This window comes from Salminus brasiliensis, chromosome 4 (assembly GCF_030463535.1).
Source record: "Salminus brasiliensis chromosome 4, fSalBra1.hap2, whole genome shotgun sequence".
Lineage (NCBI taxonomy): Eukaryota > Metazoa > Chordata > Actinopteri > Characiformes > Bryconidae > Salminus > Salminus brasiliensis.
The window spans coordinates 18858745-18877844 of NC_132881.1; the positions used below are offsets into that span (position 1 = coordinate 18858745).

General features: G+C 38.9%; 3 protein-coding genes across 6 annotated transcripts in view; 2 read left to right on the top strand and 1 right to left on the bottom strand.

Annotated features, from left to right (window-relative positions):
- LOC140554459 (arginyl-tRNA--protein transferase 1) overlaps positions 1 to 19100 on the bottom strand; it is a 320650-nt gene that overhangs the window by 245358 nt on the left and 56192 nt on the right. The gene's annotated exons all lie outside the window — the stretch shown is intronic.
- mtrf1l (mitochondrial translational release factor 1-like) lies at positions 4282 to 7917 on the top strand. 4 transcript variants are annotated; one of them, XM_072676809.1, is made up of 7 exons: positions 4282 to 4841; positions 5343 to 5422; positions 5853 to 6036; positions 6190 to 6353; positions 6508 to 6625; positions 7157 to 7293; positions 7658 to 7917. In XM_072676809.1, the coding sequence occupies exons 1-7, from the start codon at positions 4373 to 4375 to the stop codon at positions 7862 to 7864; spliced, it is 1359 nt and encodes a 452-aa protein (XP_072532910.1). In that variant the 5' UTR covers positions 4282 to 4372; the 3' UTR covers positions 7865 to 7917. The 4 variants fall into 4 exon arrangements, with proteins under 4 accessions (XP_072532910.1, XP_072532912.1, XP_072532913.1 ...); XM_072676811.1 differs by lacking the exon at positions 4282 to 4841 and having other exon boundaries at positions 4849 to 5769; XM_072676812.1 differs by lacking the exon at positions 4282 to 4841 and having other exon boundaries at positions 4849 to 5764.
- Positions 10959 to 12832, top strand: fbxo5 (F-box protein 5). Its single transcript, XM_072676813.1, has 4 exons — positions 10959 to 11593; positions 11716 to 11806; positions 11935 to 12114; positions 12446 to 12832. The coding sequence occupies exons 1-4, from the start codon at positions 10959 to 10961 to the stop codon at positions 12698 to 12700; spliced, it is 1161 nt and encodes a 386-aa protein (XP_072532914.1). The 3' UTR covers positions 12701 to 12832.

A 19100-nucleotide genomic window follows, 5' to 3' on the forward strand; every position in this document is an offset into this window, starting at 1 on the left:
AATAATGATGTGTGTTGGTCATGTGCCAAATATACTTTCCTACTCTCTGATTTGACCAGTGAATAACTCCAGTCACTGCACCCTGCCATCCTCACACACCACAGCTGAGCCCGAAACCCCCAGAGACGCAGCCCCTCCATTGACCCATGCAGAGAAAATCCCCATAATTACCTCGAATAATTAGCATGCAACTGTGTAGGGGATTAGCCCAGTTTCTCCAAAGCTTTTTTTTTTGTCCACTCAGAGGCGAACAGCCAAGGAATGTGTCGTCTCAGCTTGGCCATTCCCAGGTTCAACCCACTGCTTGGCTTGACCTCCTCCTGACACAGGGTTTTACAGGTCAACCAGATATTTTACTTAATGGCTGTGTTAATGTGGTGCTAAAAGGGGTAGATACACATAAATGGCTCAGATCATGGAAACAGAATTTCCCTCACTTAAAAAAGAGTTGTATGTAAAGGAATATACAGTAAATGAATGGACCATAAGCTGCAAGAACAGCCAGCCAACCAATGTTAGAAAAACTGCATGTATTATATAGCGTCCTACAATTATTTAGTGGTGTCCCAAAGCACGAATGCTACTTGGCTAGATGTGAGCAGTACTAGGGCTGCAACGGATGACATTTACACAGAAACAGAACTACAGACAAGAATGCAGATGAAGAATCGTCTAAGTCACTCGTTGTCTTCAAACACAGTCTGAAGACCCATCTCTTCCAAGACTACTTAAATCAGCAGAGTCCATAAATAAAATGTAAATCTTTAGTGCTACATGGCAATATAAAACATAAAAACAAGCAATATAATTATAAGATGTAATATCACATATTCTGGTACAGAATTAATATACAGTTATTGTCTTAGGATATTTTCCATTGTCTATCACTGAAATTCATAGTCTTGCATGTGGCTATAAATATGTTTTACGTTAAAAAACCCTCAAAAATTAAGACTGTGACGATAAACCACACCCTAACCCAAGGTAATTTTGATATTTAGAGAGGCGTGTCCTCACCACAACAGAAGTCAGAAAGAAAGCTAGCAAACCTAGAAGAACCAGTCTACTAAATGCCTGAAAACAGTGGAACCCTCCATTCACTCAACTTTCAGATATGTGGTTTTATCCTATGAAGTGTTTAAGCCTCAGTTAGCTTGACGTTCCTGGCTACACCGCTGTCCGTGGACCACTGGTTATTTGATGGTTTTCTGTATATTCCAACTGCCTTTAATTTGAACAGATAATTGCTTCATTCCCATTTCATGATCCATGTGTCAATCTATATACATTAAGGGATGCTGTAGTTTGTGCATTAGCTGAGTGTTTTGCATTACTTGTCTCCTTTTCATGGCCTTTTTCTTGCTAATGACGAGGCCTCACAGAACTTTCAAGGGTTTCGTGAATCCAACCCAAATATCTGAGTATCATAAAATCATTCAAAAGCTGATGCTGTGTTTTGTTTTTATTGAGCGCACACCAAGTTTAAAGGTCAGGAGGGCTAATGAATCTAAAGCACTAGCATTGGGGTTGATCAACTGCAGCAAGTCTTCTTCCAAATATTAAGCCTACAGACCACCCACACAAAACCCACAGTGGGCCAGAGTTGCTATGCTTTCTTTCTTTTTTTCTTTTATCATGGAACTACAGCACACTTGTTTGGCATTGTTTGTCAGTTTTTTACTGCTTATGTTTAGTAATGTACATCTTGGAACGAGAGTTCCAGTAGAGGGGCCAATTGCACCGTGGCAATGAAAGAGGGGTACAAACAAAACACAAGTGTCCGATTCAATTTACCAGCTGCTGTTAGCTCATGAAATAAATAATAAATATTGTGGGCCTAATTGCAAATTAGTCAAATTCTGTGCCCAAACAAAAGCTGTATAGGCACAGAAGCACATTTTTACTCTTGGTTCATTTAGACTCTCAGTTCTTCACATTTGCAAGCATAATTTGTTCCATAATTCCATAATTTGTTATCGTTGGACGTTTACATCCACTCATCATGGATATGGATATATCAGGCTTTCAATGATTTCTTATTGTTCTTTTTTCTGGTGCAGAATAACTGTACTATATAAATCTTTCATAGAAAACAATTATACACATAGTACACTTTATATTTGGTTTGAAGTGCCTCAGCAAGGTTAACCAGATACCATCGCCGTTGGGAGCCATCAACAGGATTCTGGTAGAATTCTGGTTGGATATTTGACCACTCTTCTTGGCAGGATTGGTTAAGATCAATTTATTTGTTTTCTTGGGATGAACTTGATCTTCATATATGTTTGATTGGGTTGAGGTCAGGATTTTGGGACGACTATTCCAAAACAGGACAATGAACTTGTATGGGAACTTGAAGTAGTTTAATAGTTGAAACATCATTTAGAGTTAACTGTAAAACCTAGTTAACCTATCCTCAGGAGGTCTTTTAAACATACCTCAAAAGATATTTGAGCTCCCACCTGTCTTGAAAACCCTGCATTCGCTGTCCGCTTTTAGCTAGCTAGGTGTTTATATTGGTTGGACTGCTGCTGACTGCTGGTTTGTTTGGTGAAACCACTGGTGTGGCATATATGTGGTATAACAGGTGTCCTATAAATTGTTGTGGGGGGTAGAAGGGTCGAAGCGCACATTAAGTTGCAGTGCATGCTGGGGAATATAGTGCAGCAAATTGTGAAATGGGCTAATAGAATTTAAAAAGAATTTGCAGGTTGGTGTAGATTGTTTGGTGGGTCCGATGTGACCGTCCTTGTGTTGGCCACTTGGGATCTAGCTGGTGGTTTGAGGTTATGCTGAATAATTTTAGGTTGTCCTCCTTAATTATTCAGTCTACTTGCATTAGTTCCACTGGCAGCAAAACAGCCCAGAGCATGAGGCCACCACCACCATGCTTGACAGGTCGTACAGTGATCTTGGGGTTAAATGCCATAACCTCCAAACATACGACCAGTTATTGTGGCTAAACTTAATCTTTGACTCATCTGACCAAAAAACATTTCTACAGTTTGGGTCTTCTTTCAGACCTTGGCAAACAGGCAACTCCTCTCAATTAGTTGTACCATTATACAGTTGTTTTAACTGATGATCCTGGAATCCACAGTTGTTTAGACATTTGTGACTTGTGTAAATTTACATTTATGGCATTTAGCAGACGCTCTTATCCAGAGCGACTTACAAGGTAACTCAAATTACAGAGGTGGGTCAGTGTAGTGTTAGGAGTCTTGCCCAAGGACTCTTATTGGCATAGCACAGCATAGTCACCCAGACTGGGAATCAGACCCCAGTCTCCCACATGGTGTGGTAGCTCACTAGCAGGTAGTGGTGTTATCTGTTGCGCCACACCAACCAATGATGATGTATTAACATTTGTAAATGATGATGCTGGAGACATTTTGGAACTTTCATAACCACAGAATTAATAATGTGGTTGTATGTTGTGTGTTTTTATGTTACTTTAAGAAAAAAAAATATATTGTGCACCAAATTTTTGTTTGTTTCCTGTTAAAGATGTATGTTGTACACTTATGCTCCCCCAGAAAAAGAACAGTTAAAGGAAATCTCTGAATGCCTAATATTGCCATGGGACTGATGTCCATGCTGAGGTAAAAAAAAAAAAAAGTATATCTTAAGTAAGTATACAATTTCACATGCAAACCTACTTAAAGATAAAAGAGTAAAAGAAAGCGACATCACTTTACATAGTAAAGTGTTTCCATCTACTGGCTGAAAATAGAACTACAACTCGTCTTATTTTTAAAATTGAGCAGGGACATCAAACTCCAACTCCGGAACCATACAGTCAGCTTAGTCAATCGACTATAGGCAGTGCAATAAAATACTATTAAATGTATTAAAACTTTATGAACCTGTGTCACTGTCAGAAACACATATATTTTAAAAGCGATATTTTACCAACTATAAAATTAGGTTTCAACTAAATGTATTCAACTGAAGAATAAAAAAGCAAAATACTTTTACATGACGACTAAGATTATATGTCTTTTTAATAAAATATTACATGACAATATGTAATAACGTATTTTATATTTAATTTGGAGAAGACAGTCACCCTATAAATATAAGATATATTTCGAAACAAATCTAAAAGAAAAAAATAAAATGAAAATGGTTGGTGATGTTAAATACTTAACGTAAATATCAACAAATAACATTTGTAATTGTACCGGTTTATTTTTTAAGCAAAGGGACTTTAATTTTGAAATTATGCCGGATATGCAACAAGGAAGTAACAGCGTCTGACTTTTATCGTCCTGAAACAGAAGCATGGAGGAGGAGTGGTTTTCAGTTGGGAGCAGTACATTACAGTATTGAGTGGTTTAATTTTCTTAATATTCCTGCCTACACGTTCATAATGGCTGTCGCTGCGTGCTTGAGGCTGAGCCATGTCCGACAACTGCTTAGTCTGACCGCGTCAAAGCCCGGAGCTTGTCACGCGAGGATGTTAATGTCGGGAGCTAGACTGAACAGTACTAGATTTCCATATCGTAGACATTGTAAAGACAGCCCTACAGCTGCAAAGCACAATTACAGACACTTGAGACTTCAACAAGGCTTTCACACCACAAATTCGGTTATGGCCGCGAGGATTTTAACGGTGGACGAGATCTTTTCCATGACGTCTTTGCACAACCACCTCAGGAAAGTGCAGACGGAGTACAGAGACTGTCTGCAGGCTTTGAACACTGGAGACGTTCAATCGGACGACGAGGAGTTAAGAGCAAAACGGACAAGATTGTCTGTTTTAGGACCTCTGGTCCACCGAATTAGTGAATTAGAAGAAAAGCAGAGGGACCTTGAGGAAACAGAATCGCTACTGAAAGGCAAGGGTGGGGTACGGGGAGCCCATGTTTATGTTCTCTGAACAGTTTTAGGGGTGGGTGATATGTCATCAGTATGATGTATCGCGATTAAATAGGTGTTCATGATGTACGATATGTATCACAGTATTATTTTTTAGAAGGTTTATAACATCAAACAAGTAATTTTACAAATTACTGTCAAACACCTGAGGACCTTGATTTTTAACGTTTCACATTGTCCTATTGAATTAAAAACAGGAGTCTTTGTAATTAAACATGCAGCCAGTGTATTTGACTATATCCATCATGTCTCTTGTATGATTTGCTGCATTTGGCAGTCACTCTTATCCAGAGTGACTTACATTTGAATCATGTTTCACAGATTGGTGAAAGTGGGGTTAGGAGTCTTCCCATGGGAATGGCTGTGTTGTTAGCTAGAATGTTACATCAGCTAACATATTACCTACCCCTGCTTTGAAATGGATTACTGTTAAATTAATGGTAAGCTTTTCTATTCTCCAGAAAATGACCCTGATCTGCATGAACTTGCACAGACAGAGAAGGAGAACTGTCAAACAGCTATTCAAGAAATCAAACAAGCGGTACAATTTTGTGATACTACTAACAGCTAATCAGATATCAGCAGTCAGTCCAGTTCATTTTTATTCCACTTTTCCACTAACTTGTGCTTCATGTTCAAGCAGAACACAGCACTGACAGTCTCACATGTATGTGTCTATATACACCTGATGCAACAAGCATGATGGAATACCGGGACACTGACTGTCCAGCAAAGTCAACAAGACCTCAAACCCAAGTTTCAGTTTGGAAGACCAAAAGCAGCAGCCAAAGTAGGCACAAACAGACTCTAGCTGAAATGTCCTTTGAGTAAGAGTGGACTAAAATTGACTGGAATCTGAAGAGACATCAAAAGTGTCATCGAGGCAAGGTGATGCATAACCACCAAGCTGCATTTTAAACAACATTGCAGTATATAATAATTAATGTGACATGTCTCTCTGATTCTTGTAGATTCTGTCTGTTCTGATCCCTAAAGAGGAGTCAGACATGAGTGACCTGGTCCTAGAAGTCACCGCTGGGGTTGGCGGTCAAGAGGCTATGCTTTTTACTGCTGAGATCTTTGACATGTACCAGAACTATGCCTCTTATCAAGGCTGGGGCTTTGACACTCTGGAGTACATGTCGAGTGAAATTGGTTGGTCTTAAATCATTCATCATTAAATCATTGGTTTGTTTTGAATCAGTCATCATTAAATCACAATTTAAATAATTCAAGAAACTTTAATTAATAGACTGACTGGGGCCTTTGTCTCTCCTCTCAGCTGTCACTATTTGCCCTTTTCACTAGGTGGATTAAGGCATGCCACAGCCAGTATAAGTGGCCCACATAGCTACAAGAAGATGAAGTTCGAAGCGGGGGTCCATCGTGTCCAGAGGGTTCCAAAGACTGAAAGGCAAGGCCGGATGCACACCAGCACTATGACGGTGGCTATACTGCCTCAGCCAGCAGAGGTGGGATAAATACAAGATATATATGAATTGTTGACCAGTGTGTTAGTAATGTTAGTGATCAGATTTATGACATTTTCTAGTCTTTGTGTCCATTGTCATCCATGTTTATGTAGTCGGAGTGTACCTACATGGCTTTTCTGTGTTATATCCATAGATCTCTTTTACAATTAACCCTAAAGACTTAAGGATTGAGACAAAGAGAGCCAGTGGAGCTGGAGGACAACATGTCAACACAACTGACAGTGCTGTGAGGATTGTACATTTACCAACAGGTAAAAAAGGAAACAATGTACAACATGCGCATTGCAATGTACCATACTGCAACTACTTTGCTACTTTGTGGCTAGAACATTAGATTAGCATTCTTCAAACAGGTTTTGTTTTTAAAGTATACCAGAATTGAATTCTGGCATAAACTGAAAATAAAATGTTAACATATGAACATATGGCACATTTTCTTGCACTCCTTATTTTTACTGTAAAACATAATAAATTGAGCCACCACTTCATCAAATTATTTAATATATGATTATGAAATTATTTTTGCAGCATTGCTTCAATGCACCATTTTATCCAAATCAGCAAATTCAGCAATCATGTGTATTTAGACCTAATCACTGTATTCATAACAGGGCCTTCTACTACACATTTTTAAGAGTATGAAAAAAGAGTGATGTTGTCTAAGGTTATAAATGTTTTTAAAATAATTAACATATTTTATACCAGATTTGGTCTAATAATGAATCCATTAGATGCCATTTCATTATTACAATGGAAAGCCCTTATAAATCTTTATATTGCAGGCATAGTGTCTGAGTGTCAGCAGGAGCGCTCCCAGCTCAAAAACAAGGAAAAGGCCATGAAGGTGCTGCGGGCCAAGCTCTACAATGCAAAGCTGGAGGAGGAGACCAGTAAGCGCTACGAGACCCGTAAGCTTCAGGTACACTGCTGATCTGCATTTAAAGAGGGAGCCTTAAAGATAAGAAAGGGAGCCTAGATTAAGTGCATCAAGTGCTACATTCTGTATGAAGGGAATTTCGACTTTAAATATATGTAATCTGTCTACCAGCTAATGGCATTTTCACTATGCATTATTAATATAGCTTTTAAACTTGTATGTATGTGAACATTTCCTGATATATAAAAGTGTTCACTATTGGATTACTCACAGGCAGTCCAGTTTTTGCTCCTTTCTAGCAACTAAAAGCCAGGTTGTTGGCTGCTGGAATAGAGTAGTGATGTGGGCTAACTGGAGACTTGGAACTTATTAACACTGACAACATATTTGCCCCTTGTTGTAACAGGTTGGCACCAAGGGCAGATCAGAAAAAATCAGGACCTACAACTTCTCTCAGGATAGAGTCACTGACCATCGGATTGGAAAATCTCTACATGACATACATGGATTTTTATTAGGAGAGGATCTGCTGGATGAGATGAGTTCATCTTTACAGCAGTTTTCTGACCAAGAAACTCTCATTGACATTTTGGAGGACAATGACACAGCCTAATCTATGACTGACATTATTTCGAAAAAGTAATAAATGCCTTTTTGTGAGTACTGTGCTGTACTTGATCACTGACTTTTACATCTGCTCAACTGTACTTAAAGTACTGTATAGTAAACATGGTGTAACCAGCACAAATCCAACAGACTGAAAGATTTAGCCGCTAATATGAGCTAGGTTGTCACCTTCTTTCTTAACGGTCTACTTCTCTGCTGCTTATAGGCACTTTTCCTCACTCTGACAGAAGCATGTGCACCCTCAGCCAGAACAAGCTGTGATGCATCTTTTTTTTTACATTTTAATTGTGTATATGTGCATTTGCGGAGGTTCGGAGCTAAAACATACTGTTCACACAGCAAATGCTGAAGTTAATCAATAATGCCATCTACTGGTCAACAGAATTATTACTTTCTGCAAAAACATCCACTGTGTTTCTGTAGAAAGCATATTGGAATTGCTGCACTTTTTCCAATTAACATCAGTAGCTGTTACAACCTCAAAAAAGAAAAAGAAAAAAACTCAAGCAGTTTTTTAAACTCAAATATGTCATGTACAAATCTCTACTTTAAAACTGAATGGATAAAAGTCAAAATTAGATATACTGTGCTTCGACATCAGTCTTACATAAATCCATGAATAAAATGATGATATTGATATTGAATTATACATATTTAATAAACATTTAACTTTATTTAAATATTGATTTATTACCTTTTTAAAAGAAATACTGAATTACTGAATGCAGTTGATGACTGTACTGGAATCACATCTACATGCTGGATAGATGGCTCAGGCTGTTTTTCTGTGTGCAAAACACACCAGTTAAGAAGGATAGCTCACCCATTGGCAGAACGATCGGTGCATGTTAACTGCCCTTTATCATGTTAAATGTCAGCCCAAGTGAAGGCAGTTGCATGCACTGGATGGTGTGTGTGAGCATAATGAATTTGTATGCCTGGAGCCATTTTTACTTTTAATATGGAGTCCATGATCTAAAAAAAGTTAGAAAGCCACTATTTTAAGCAGAGTGGGATTTTCACGTATTTCTCAAATTCCTTCTCGGGGTGTGAAATACCTTAGCAATGTGCCTTTGTGCTTGCATCAGAATCTTTATTTGGCAAATTCAAGATGCAAAAGGACTGTCTTCGTGCAAGTGTTACATAAAATCCAGTACAATATAGAAACGATGAAAAAAGGTTAGGCCTACATTTTAGTACTGAAATGCATACAGTTGTACTTCAAGAGTCTAGGCAACTCTCTTCAAATTACATGCTTTGTTGATTTTCTAGGTGAAAAGGACTGAACAGTACCTGTTCAGGGAACAAATTGTATTTTTTTGTATTTACATATAATTTAACATATTCTAAACAAAAAATGAGACGTATTTACCATGAAATCATAACATATTAATTGTGCCATAACATTTGCACGTGCAACATTGTCTTATTTTCCCCAAAGACTCAATGCAAATAAATTAAATTACAGTACTTGTGCATTTAAAAGTACAGAAGTGTGTTCTCTGTAAAAGGACCTGTAACTTATCATCTATCCAATTAAACATACAATTCGATGTGCCAAAGCCCTTTCATGCGACTGAAGATGTGAGTGTGTTTTTATATTCACATATATTCACATAAACATTCACATATAGTCGGTTCACTGAAGAGGGGAGTGGGTAAGGTCCTTCTTTTAAATACGCCCAAAACCTTTCGCAAACGAACCCTCATAAACACACACATTCATACACAACAACTTGTTAAAATGATACATCTAGGCATGCTATATTATTAAACGTTAGTTAAATAGAGCTTAAGTTAAGTCATGATATGGAGGAAAAAAAGGGCGCCTTTCTCTTGTTTAACTCATCTGCGCGCGGCATTCTCTCTGCGCACGTAGCAACGTGTCGTTTTACGCCGTGTTGACGTCACGGCGCGTCCCTCGCCCGTTCCCTGTACTGGCTGTGGGCCGTTTAAAGGTAGCTACTGAGCTGCGTTCTGATTGGCTAGCGCGTTTTAGACGCGAAATTCAAACGCTTTAGTAAAGTGGCGCTTCCCCCCGCTCGACTACAGTCGTTTCTGGGCGCCTGGATTTACCGCGTAGATTGCAATGCGAAGTTAGTGTAGTCTGCTCAGCACAAGGAAACGAAGTGGAGCCGACTGGGACCGCATTATATAGTCAGGGCTTCATTTTCGAGGTAAGTTGTGCTGCTTGTTCGAACAGTTTACATTAGCACGGATTACCTATTTTCATAATCGAGGCCAGACGGCGGGCTAGTTAGCTGACCTCCCCGGGCACCAGTGTTTTAATTCCACTCCATTCTAGTTTACCCACAGATAACATTAGCATAAAAAATACTCCACTGCCTTTACATTATAACAGTATAATATAGGATTAAGCTGTGAACGTGACCATACATGGGTTTGATTTTTAGTTCAGTTAGACCTTAGTCATGTATGCAACGACCTAACTCGTCCGGCTAGCTTTGTGGGTTAGCCAGCTAGCCTTCTTAGGCGCGTAAATGTCCTTTAGACGTGTAGTCAGCTATGGAAACGACCTATGTTTTAAAAGTCGTGTTGAAATTAAGCGTAAAGAAACTGTTGATTTTATCACTGTTGAATATGAAGATACAAATTCCATATTTACAACACTATCCGGCAAACATGTAATCCTGTTGACACACGTAATGAAGCTAAGAAAACAAGCTAGGCTAGCTAACTTTAAAAAGAAAAGAAAAGGTTGTAAGGAAAGTGTTTTTTCTAATTAATAATAGGTTATCAAATTCATTAACTAGCTACTTAATGCAATATGTGAGTTTTTTAGTAAATGGTGACTTATCTGTCGCCAGATGCCAACCGGCAGTGACCAGTTCTGCTATGGCAGTATAACTAGAAGCTATGCTGATAATTACCATAGTTTTTGTTAAAGACACGTTTTGCTTAACGAGCTTCAGCTTCGTCTTGTTCTGTCTGACCACCAACCAGTCAGGTATAGTTTAAATCCAGGATACATGTCGACAGCTCCATTGACCTAGTAATGCTTACTAATGCTCTCTCCTACCATGTGTTGTTAGTTTTCTGGGACCAAAGAATCTACAAATATGAAGTGTCTCGGCCGGACAAGAGGTTCATCTCGCTCCCTCTACACGGAGAAGGGCAAAATGAAGGTTCCAGTGGAGTTAAAGGGTCAAACAGTACCGCAAGAAGAAAGAGCCGCTAGCTCAGAGCCAGTCGCGCCCGCCATCTCCCGCCACACAGGCGAGCATCTGAGAGGCCCTCACAATAAAGAAAACTGCAGAGAAAAGCGCTGCTCCGCAGGCGTACAGTCCGATGACGAGGTGGCTTTATGCAGTTCTAGTTTGGCGGAGGACAGCGGGTACCTCTCCCTTCACAACAGCCAGCTGGAACACGCAGATTTAGAAACTGTAGAGAAGTGCCCTGAGCTGAGGGACTCCACTGTGTCCTCAGACACGCATTCTGACTCTAGTTCCTCCTGCCTTCCTGTCCTCAAGTTCCAGGAGGAGGTGTGCAGAGCTCTGGCTGAAAGCTATAGGAAAAGTCAGAGCTATGATTGGACTGTCATTAACAAGGTTGCTGAAAACTATAGCCTCCATAACGTCATTGGAGGAAAGATGGGCCTGGAGCATGTGGACATTCTCTGTGGCCTGATGAAGAAAGACATGAAGCATATTCTTACCAGGATACTGGGCCTGCTTGGGGAGTGTGATTTGATTAGGTAAGTTCTTGACATTGTTTACCCCTTTTTAACCCCTCCTCCTCCTGTTTTGTTTTTTAATACACAGAATGAGTTTGACCGATACAATGGAATATGCCCTGAAAATGTTCCCCTTTTTATAGCTGCAGAAAGGTGAGCAGGACGTGGCGAAAAATCATTTGCCAAGATGAGAGGGCTCTTCAGAGGTGCAGGAAAGCGGAGAAAACACTAAGGGTGAGTAGTAGTATTTTTTGTGCATTAATAGACAGGCACATTAATATTGTCGTCTTGCTTGTCCTGTTTTTTTTTTATTTATTATTTATTTATTTTTTTTTATTTAAATTTATAATGTTCAATTATAGGAATCAGGAAGGTCCATGGGGTCTTTATCCAGAGACTTTGGCCTAAGCAGGGTGGTGTTTTCTTGCCTGCAAACTGTAGCCTCCTCAACCCCTGTTCAGAAGCACACAAAGAAGGCTCTGACCCACACAGACGGCACCCTAGCAACACCTAAGCCAAGCCGCTTTGCCGAATTTTATGAGGTGAGCAAAATGTCATGCCTAAATAAGACTGGCTTCTTGTTTGTGAAGTTGATATTGATACACTGATTGTTAGAGCACTGGAATATTAATGGCAGGGGTGTGGTTTTGATGCCCGGGCTAGGCAAGCTGCCACTGTCCCCATGAACAAGGCCCTTCGCCCCATCCTGCTGCGAAGGCCGCCCACCGCTCTGGGCATGTGCACTCCCTGTCACTGTGTGTTTGGTGGAAACAAACCTGGGTGCTAGCAATAAAGGGTTGTCCACCTATTAGGCTAGCGATGTTGCACGTTGTGCCATATGTAAAGTAACAACTCCCTTTTGTTTCTCACCAGGCTACGAAATCACTAAAATGCCACGAGGCTCTAAGAAGTTGCCGACTCTGTGGTTCTCCGGCACGGTATGACTCTGCCATGCAAAGAGCTGTATGCACACGAGGAAGCTGTGCCTTTGATTTCTGCTCACAGTGCCAGTCAGACTACCACGGCTCCACACCCTGCCAGCGGACCAAGATCAGGTCATCGTCACGCTCCCAAACAGTTCTTGTCGCATGCTCCACTCGCAGTAAACGCAACATCCGACGACTCTGAGGTTTAACTATTTGCACCTTATTTTTGTGTGTTTGATCCTTTTTTGTTTTAAAAGAAACTGCCTTTATCTGAGAAATTACTGACTTTTATAACTCAACTTTTATTCTACAGACTTGTAGGTCTGATTGTACCTCTGTCCTTAATGTGAAGTGATGTCAGTCACTCTGTCTGTGGTCCTTGCACACATTATTTGTGGGGAGGGGGGGGAGGGGGAAAAAAAAGATTATCATTCCTGAATACCACAAAGTATCTGGGAGGACTGAACAGCCTTCTCAAGAAAATGTTTTATAAGATTTTTATAATGAATGTATTAATGAATTTAGGTGTTCATTGGCCTTGTCTGTGCAAACTGTAAATATTTACATGGCTGAATAAAGAGTCCTTTATTTTTAAGTTTGTGTTGCTTGTTCTGTTCCTAAATGGGGTTTTAAAATTGAATTTGAATGTTAATTGTCTTCCTCAATTTTTTTAAGATTAATTCAACACAATATGGGGACGAAGGGGTCAAATCTGCTATCATTTAACACAGAACTCCAGAAATACAGGTCAAAGTTCTTGGTACCATCAATTTAATATTTATTAGCACACCATTTGGAAGCAGTTAATTGCTTCCTGGAATCATGGGAAAGTCTCTTACAGCTTTCTACTGGAATTTTGGACAACTACAATTTTGCCACCTGCTCAGAGACCCCGATTTCTGTTGCTGGGCCCTACATTGCTTCTGATTTTGTAATGTCAAGCACACAATAAGATGTCCAGTGCCAGAAGCAGCAAAACAGAGGTAAATGCTACAATGATGTGCTTTACCAAAAGTCTCATCTGTCCCTAAAAGTGGGTCTTTATTCAATTAAGATGTGTAGTGCGAGTGCACGCCTGTTACTTGCCATTAATACTAATGAAAGATGCATCACATGGTTGATTTCTTCCTTTTTTTTTTCTTAAAGGTGCCAATTTTGTCCAGTCCGTTTCTGGAGATCTGTGTGGAATTTCAGATGTGCCATTTTCTTGGAATGTTTGTGTTCCATTGTAAACAATGTGAATAACAAAGCATTTGTAACCGCAACAAATGTCTAGGAGAAGTGGTTTTCTGTAAGAAGTGTAGAGGTGCCGGTATTTTCGGCTATGACTATAGGTCTCAAGTCTACTTCATGTGGTAACAAGCAGCCAAGTTTTATAAAAAAAAAAATATATATGAATGAACAAATGGTTCCTCAAATGTGTATTTGAATTAAATGAACCTAGTCAAACTTTTACCACATGTTTTTTTATGTACTGTTGATTCAGGGCTACATAGAACTGCAGTAGGCTGCTGCTTATTTTCACTTTTTAAACAATTCAGTAAATTTTATTTCTAGCACATATAAAAACCCAACTGCTTCACAATTAATGAACAATTTTGTTGTGTATTACTTTTTAAATGCATATTTTACTTTTAAAATCCACCTAATGTTTACATGTGGAATGCTAGACTGGGTATTGGTGTGTTTGATTGTTTGATCGCTAGATGGCGCTAGATTTTATTGCTTAAAACATGGTCGTCTCTATGACGCCAAAATCCAGAGTAACGTCCGGTGTTTGTAGAATTTCATTAATGTAATCAGAGACATAAAAATTAGGCCCGTTTTAAAAGCACACACTTTACATGACGTAGTATGTAAACACCTTATTTTAAGACACAATGGCTGGCATGTATAATAAGCATTCCTTGTTATCCTATAGTAAGGCTGGTTCGATAGCCATAGCTTTGTGGTAAATTTCATCTAAAAAAGCAAGGCTTTTGTTAATTATTTCATTCTGAGCGCATGTACAAATCCCATTTTGTCCATTAGTCTCCTACACACAAGATGAACTGCAGAAAACACATTGATTGTGTTGTGATAAGCTGTTGTTTTCATGCAAGGGCCCGTTAATGTAAGATCTGTTTAACACAAGATGGTCTCATTTACCTATACTGGTCTGATAAGCACACTTCCTGAAGGCACAGAAGTGCTACCAGCCCTTCTCCTGAACCTAGGAAATAAAGGCAAGTGGGCCTAATTCCAAGTTTCTTTACTAGAACTCCACACAGTTTTCTGACATGTATCAATAATGTCTTATTTGTGATGTGTTCAGTTTACAAGGACAATGGAAACCATCATTATGCAAGAATAGCTGCGAACATATATCTGAGGTTTAAAACTTTTGTAAGAATTTTTCTCAAGAACAAATTAATTAAAGACAATTCTTAATTCCCATTCCAATTCCCCTTAATGCCCATTCTTGTTTATATATATATTGTGCATATAAATGGTTGTTTGGATATGTTTCACAGAGACTGGTGATTTAGGGTTATTGAGTGAGTGTATTTGCAGCCAAAAACAGTCTCAAAAACAATTATTTTTAAATATCCATATAAAATTGCTGCTTTCTGTATTGCTGTTTGGATGTTTGTGTTAGATCCATGATGATGTGAAGATATGATTTTACTCATATTAAAGCCATCCATTATTGAAATTGCACAGATATTTGTTTACTTCCCAGGAGCATCAACACCAATTAACTGTAATTTATTTCTGTGGAATTGATTATTGACCCCGTATCAGTGTGAGGATGCAAATGAAATTTGGAAAGACTTGCTTGTCTGACTACATTCTTTAACAGAAACACGTTTCAGATTGTTGCAGATTATTGCAGTTCCAGACTTCCATTGCTCACTTTCATAACATCACTTGCATATTGGTTTAATGAAAATCAGTCTTACTATTCGCTGAATAGTTATGTTTATTAGCAAGAACCCTGCGAGGCCATACATATCACACTGCAGGGGTTGCGATTAAATATATTGTGATACTGTAAGCAAGACGATATATTGCAATTTTTCAAAATACAATTATAAATTAGCTGTCATAGTATTACAAAAGATACACCATCATATGCATAAAATCTCAGTAAAAGAAAAGGTTACATTTTTAATGCAATCAGAACAGTGGGATCTGAAGAAGGAGTACAACACTGCTATCTAGCGGTCAGAGTTTAAACACAACACTAAATGAGCCACTGTCTGCCACAAACCTTCTCATGTAAACTATTCATTAAATGATGACAATACTGTGTATTTGAGAATTGAGACAGCATTGCAAAACATGATATCCAAATTCTTCGATATATCAATTATTTTCTTGAACTAAAGTATAATCCATACAGACAGAATTTCTAAGTTGCCTTGGGGAATAATGCATAAATACATTCCATTTAAGAGACATGCTTTTCGTTAAAGGATTTTCAACACTCATGTTTACTAGGATAAAGTTCTTTTGCCCTAGTTTTTGAAAATTGAGTCTCCATTTTTAAAATATAGTTTTCATTCTGCCCAAAAACTGACAAAATGCTTCAGTTATTCAAAAACAATATGTGGTAGTATTGAATACAACATCTCTACGAAGATAAACGTACACTCTGTGTCTAAAAGGGTGTATACCCTTTTAATGAATGTATTCAGCTACTAAGTTGCACCTATGGCAGACGCAGATGTGAAAAGGCTTACCTGTGCTTACCTAGTTACTGTAAATAAATATTGCCAGTTTAATAAGACTCTCTGAAACAGATAAATATGTGAACCTATTGGCACCATGCCTAATTCTCTCCATCCAATACTTTGGGGATGAGGTGGGGTGGTGATCATCCAATATCCTGACCTCACTAACGCTCTTGACGCTGCATTGTAATTAGATCCTCACAGCAATACTCCTCCAAAATCTAGTAGAAAGCCTTCCCTGGACAGTAGAGACAGTTACTCCAACAAAAGCAGGATGAATGTTTTTTAATACCGTTGATTTTGGAAGACATAATGCAAGAACAGGTGTACCAATACTTGGTGTTTAAGTCTTAAAATGCTCAAAATCATTAAATCCACACAAAATGTAATAGTACCCTTAGGTATGAGTATGAAGTTTATTCTTTCTTACTGCAGCAGCAGCCTCTACTTTTCTAGGAAGGATGTAGACAAGATGAAGCATTGCTGTGATGATTTAATTGCATTAAGGCACAGGAGCTTTTGTGAGAGAATGATTAGTTCTAACTCTTCCTCATCCCATGGTTTTGGATGGAGCTTGACCAGTCCAGAGAACACAGTTCCACTGCTCAATAGCACAATGCTGGTGACTTTATACCCCTCTAGCTGATGTTTGGCATGCAGGCTGTTCTAAATTGTTCAATTGTATTGGCAATGCTTTTATATGGAGATTGCAGAAGTTGTGTATGCAACTGGACACTTCTAACAACAGCTGAAAATGAAGCTAAATTTAATACTCAGAAAGGGTGTTAGTATACTTTTAGATATATAATGTACACTATATGGCCACAAATATTGGGACACCTGCTCATTCATTTCCTTCCTCCTGTTTCTATCCAAATCAAAGGTATCAACAAAGAGTTTATGCTGCTTTGGTTGGAGTAACTGCCTGGCAAAGTGTTCTATTAGATTTTGCAGCATTGCTGTGAGAATTTGATTGCATTAAGCAATAATGGCATTAGTGAGGTCAGGATGTTGGATGATCACCATGCCACCTCATCCCCAACTCCCCAACTCATCCCAAAAGTATTGGACAGAGCAACGGATCTTAAAGTATCAGAATGCATTAATTAAAAGAAGTTTCCACAAACATTTGGACATATAGTGTAAATGGGTATGGCAGGAAGGAATGATATCATAGATATTGACTGTAATAACATAGTTGATCCAATTTATGAAAGGTTCCCACACTTCCACAACAACATTTACAGTCATTCTGAAAAAGGACCACTGTAAGAAGAAACATGGGGCTTGTATTTCATCAATGTTAGCACCAGTCTGAGATGTGTCAGGCCCGGCTGAGTCTGCTGCTGCCGGCTCCTCGGGCCCTCCGCTCTCCAGCTGAAATGTCAATGTGCAGCTGACAGTTCTGTCACTGTCTCTGCGTCTCCTGTAATGCCTGCCGCAAAGATAGACAGCCATTTGCAGTGACTCCTCCAGAGCTCGTGGCCATGCCATGATGCAAAGGCTAAAAGTAGCTCTTATGCTTAAGTGACGCCTCGTCACTGTCCCTCTATTTTTACCCTTCAGTGTAGATACTGGATTCTCATCATGAACGCATGCATAGCTTTTCATCCAGGCAAAAGCAGCAGTTGAAGAACAGGAAAGAGTAAAAAAAAGGGGGGTCTGACCTAAAAAATAGATGGAGACTCAAATAGTGTGAGGTCAAGAGATGTTTCATCATTTGGCCCTTCCTCCTCCTGGTGGAATTAATCTCAGGGCTGACCTTTGCTGGGGAAAAGAGCTCAGGGGGGCTCCATGTTATTATATTTCATTTGATTTATTAAACTGCATACAATTGAGCAAGACATCAGGACACACTGTGGCATATTTATTTCATCTTCGTTTGTAAAGATGCTTATAGTTATGCTGAAGACAGGGAAGGACAAAGGAGTCATGCTGCTTTAAAGCAATCTAATTTTCCTGGCGAGAGACGATTCCTTGTATTAACCTTTAAAAAATCAGACATACGCACATGTAATTGCATGTTTTATTATCTGAAATTTTCTCTTGAATGTTGTCTAATTCTGTCTTCTCTTGACCAGACATCTGACAACCCAATGGGCAGCTACAGCTCCATGGTAGGACAGTGCAAGCTCTCTTTTCCCATTTTCAGCAGTAATGTCTCTCTCACTCTCTAATGCAGAACTGGCACCTATCTTCATGGTCTCCAAGTCTCATTACTGATGGCCAGACAAACAGGAAAGGGCAACTATATAGTGAGGCCTGCCAGATAAATCTCATCTATATTATACTCATCTAGCCACAATCATAAGCACCCAGAGTGTTCATACACTGTAGGTAATTTACTTATAAAATAAACATTTAATTAAAGCATTACTAGGGCTGGTGTTGGCAATATGACAAAATTTTAGTTCATGATATTTATACACCTTATATATCATAGTATTTTAACAGACTGATACAAATGCACCAAAACCTGCTGTTGAAAACTCCGAGTTATTTAAGTACTGACAATATTCACAGTATACTAAGAAAGGCATATTTTAAACTCCCCTGACAAAACATTAGTCACTTTGCGTGTTCAATGTGGTAGTACCTTCAGACTCATACAGATGGCGTTGCACAGAAAAGATCAGCCTATAAATACCTGCAGGGTGTGCAATGAGATTCATAGATTGAGAAGTGGTAGTACAGTGCAGAGAATGTCTCATTAGGTGTGTGGAAAATGAGTCGTAGATGTTAATAATTGGCAAAAAGCAGTTATTATATTTAGGAGTGCCTGGCAGATATTACAGCATATAACTTGTTAGAATTATATGTTACATTTTCAAGGATGGGGCAATTGGGCCCAGTGTAATGTTTTTTTTGTGGGGCCCAAAATCCCTG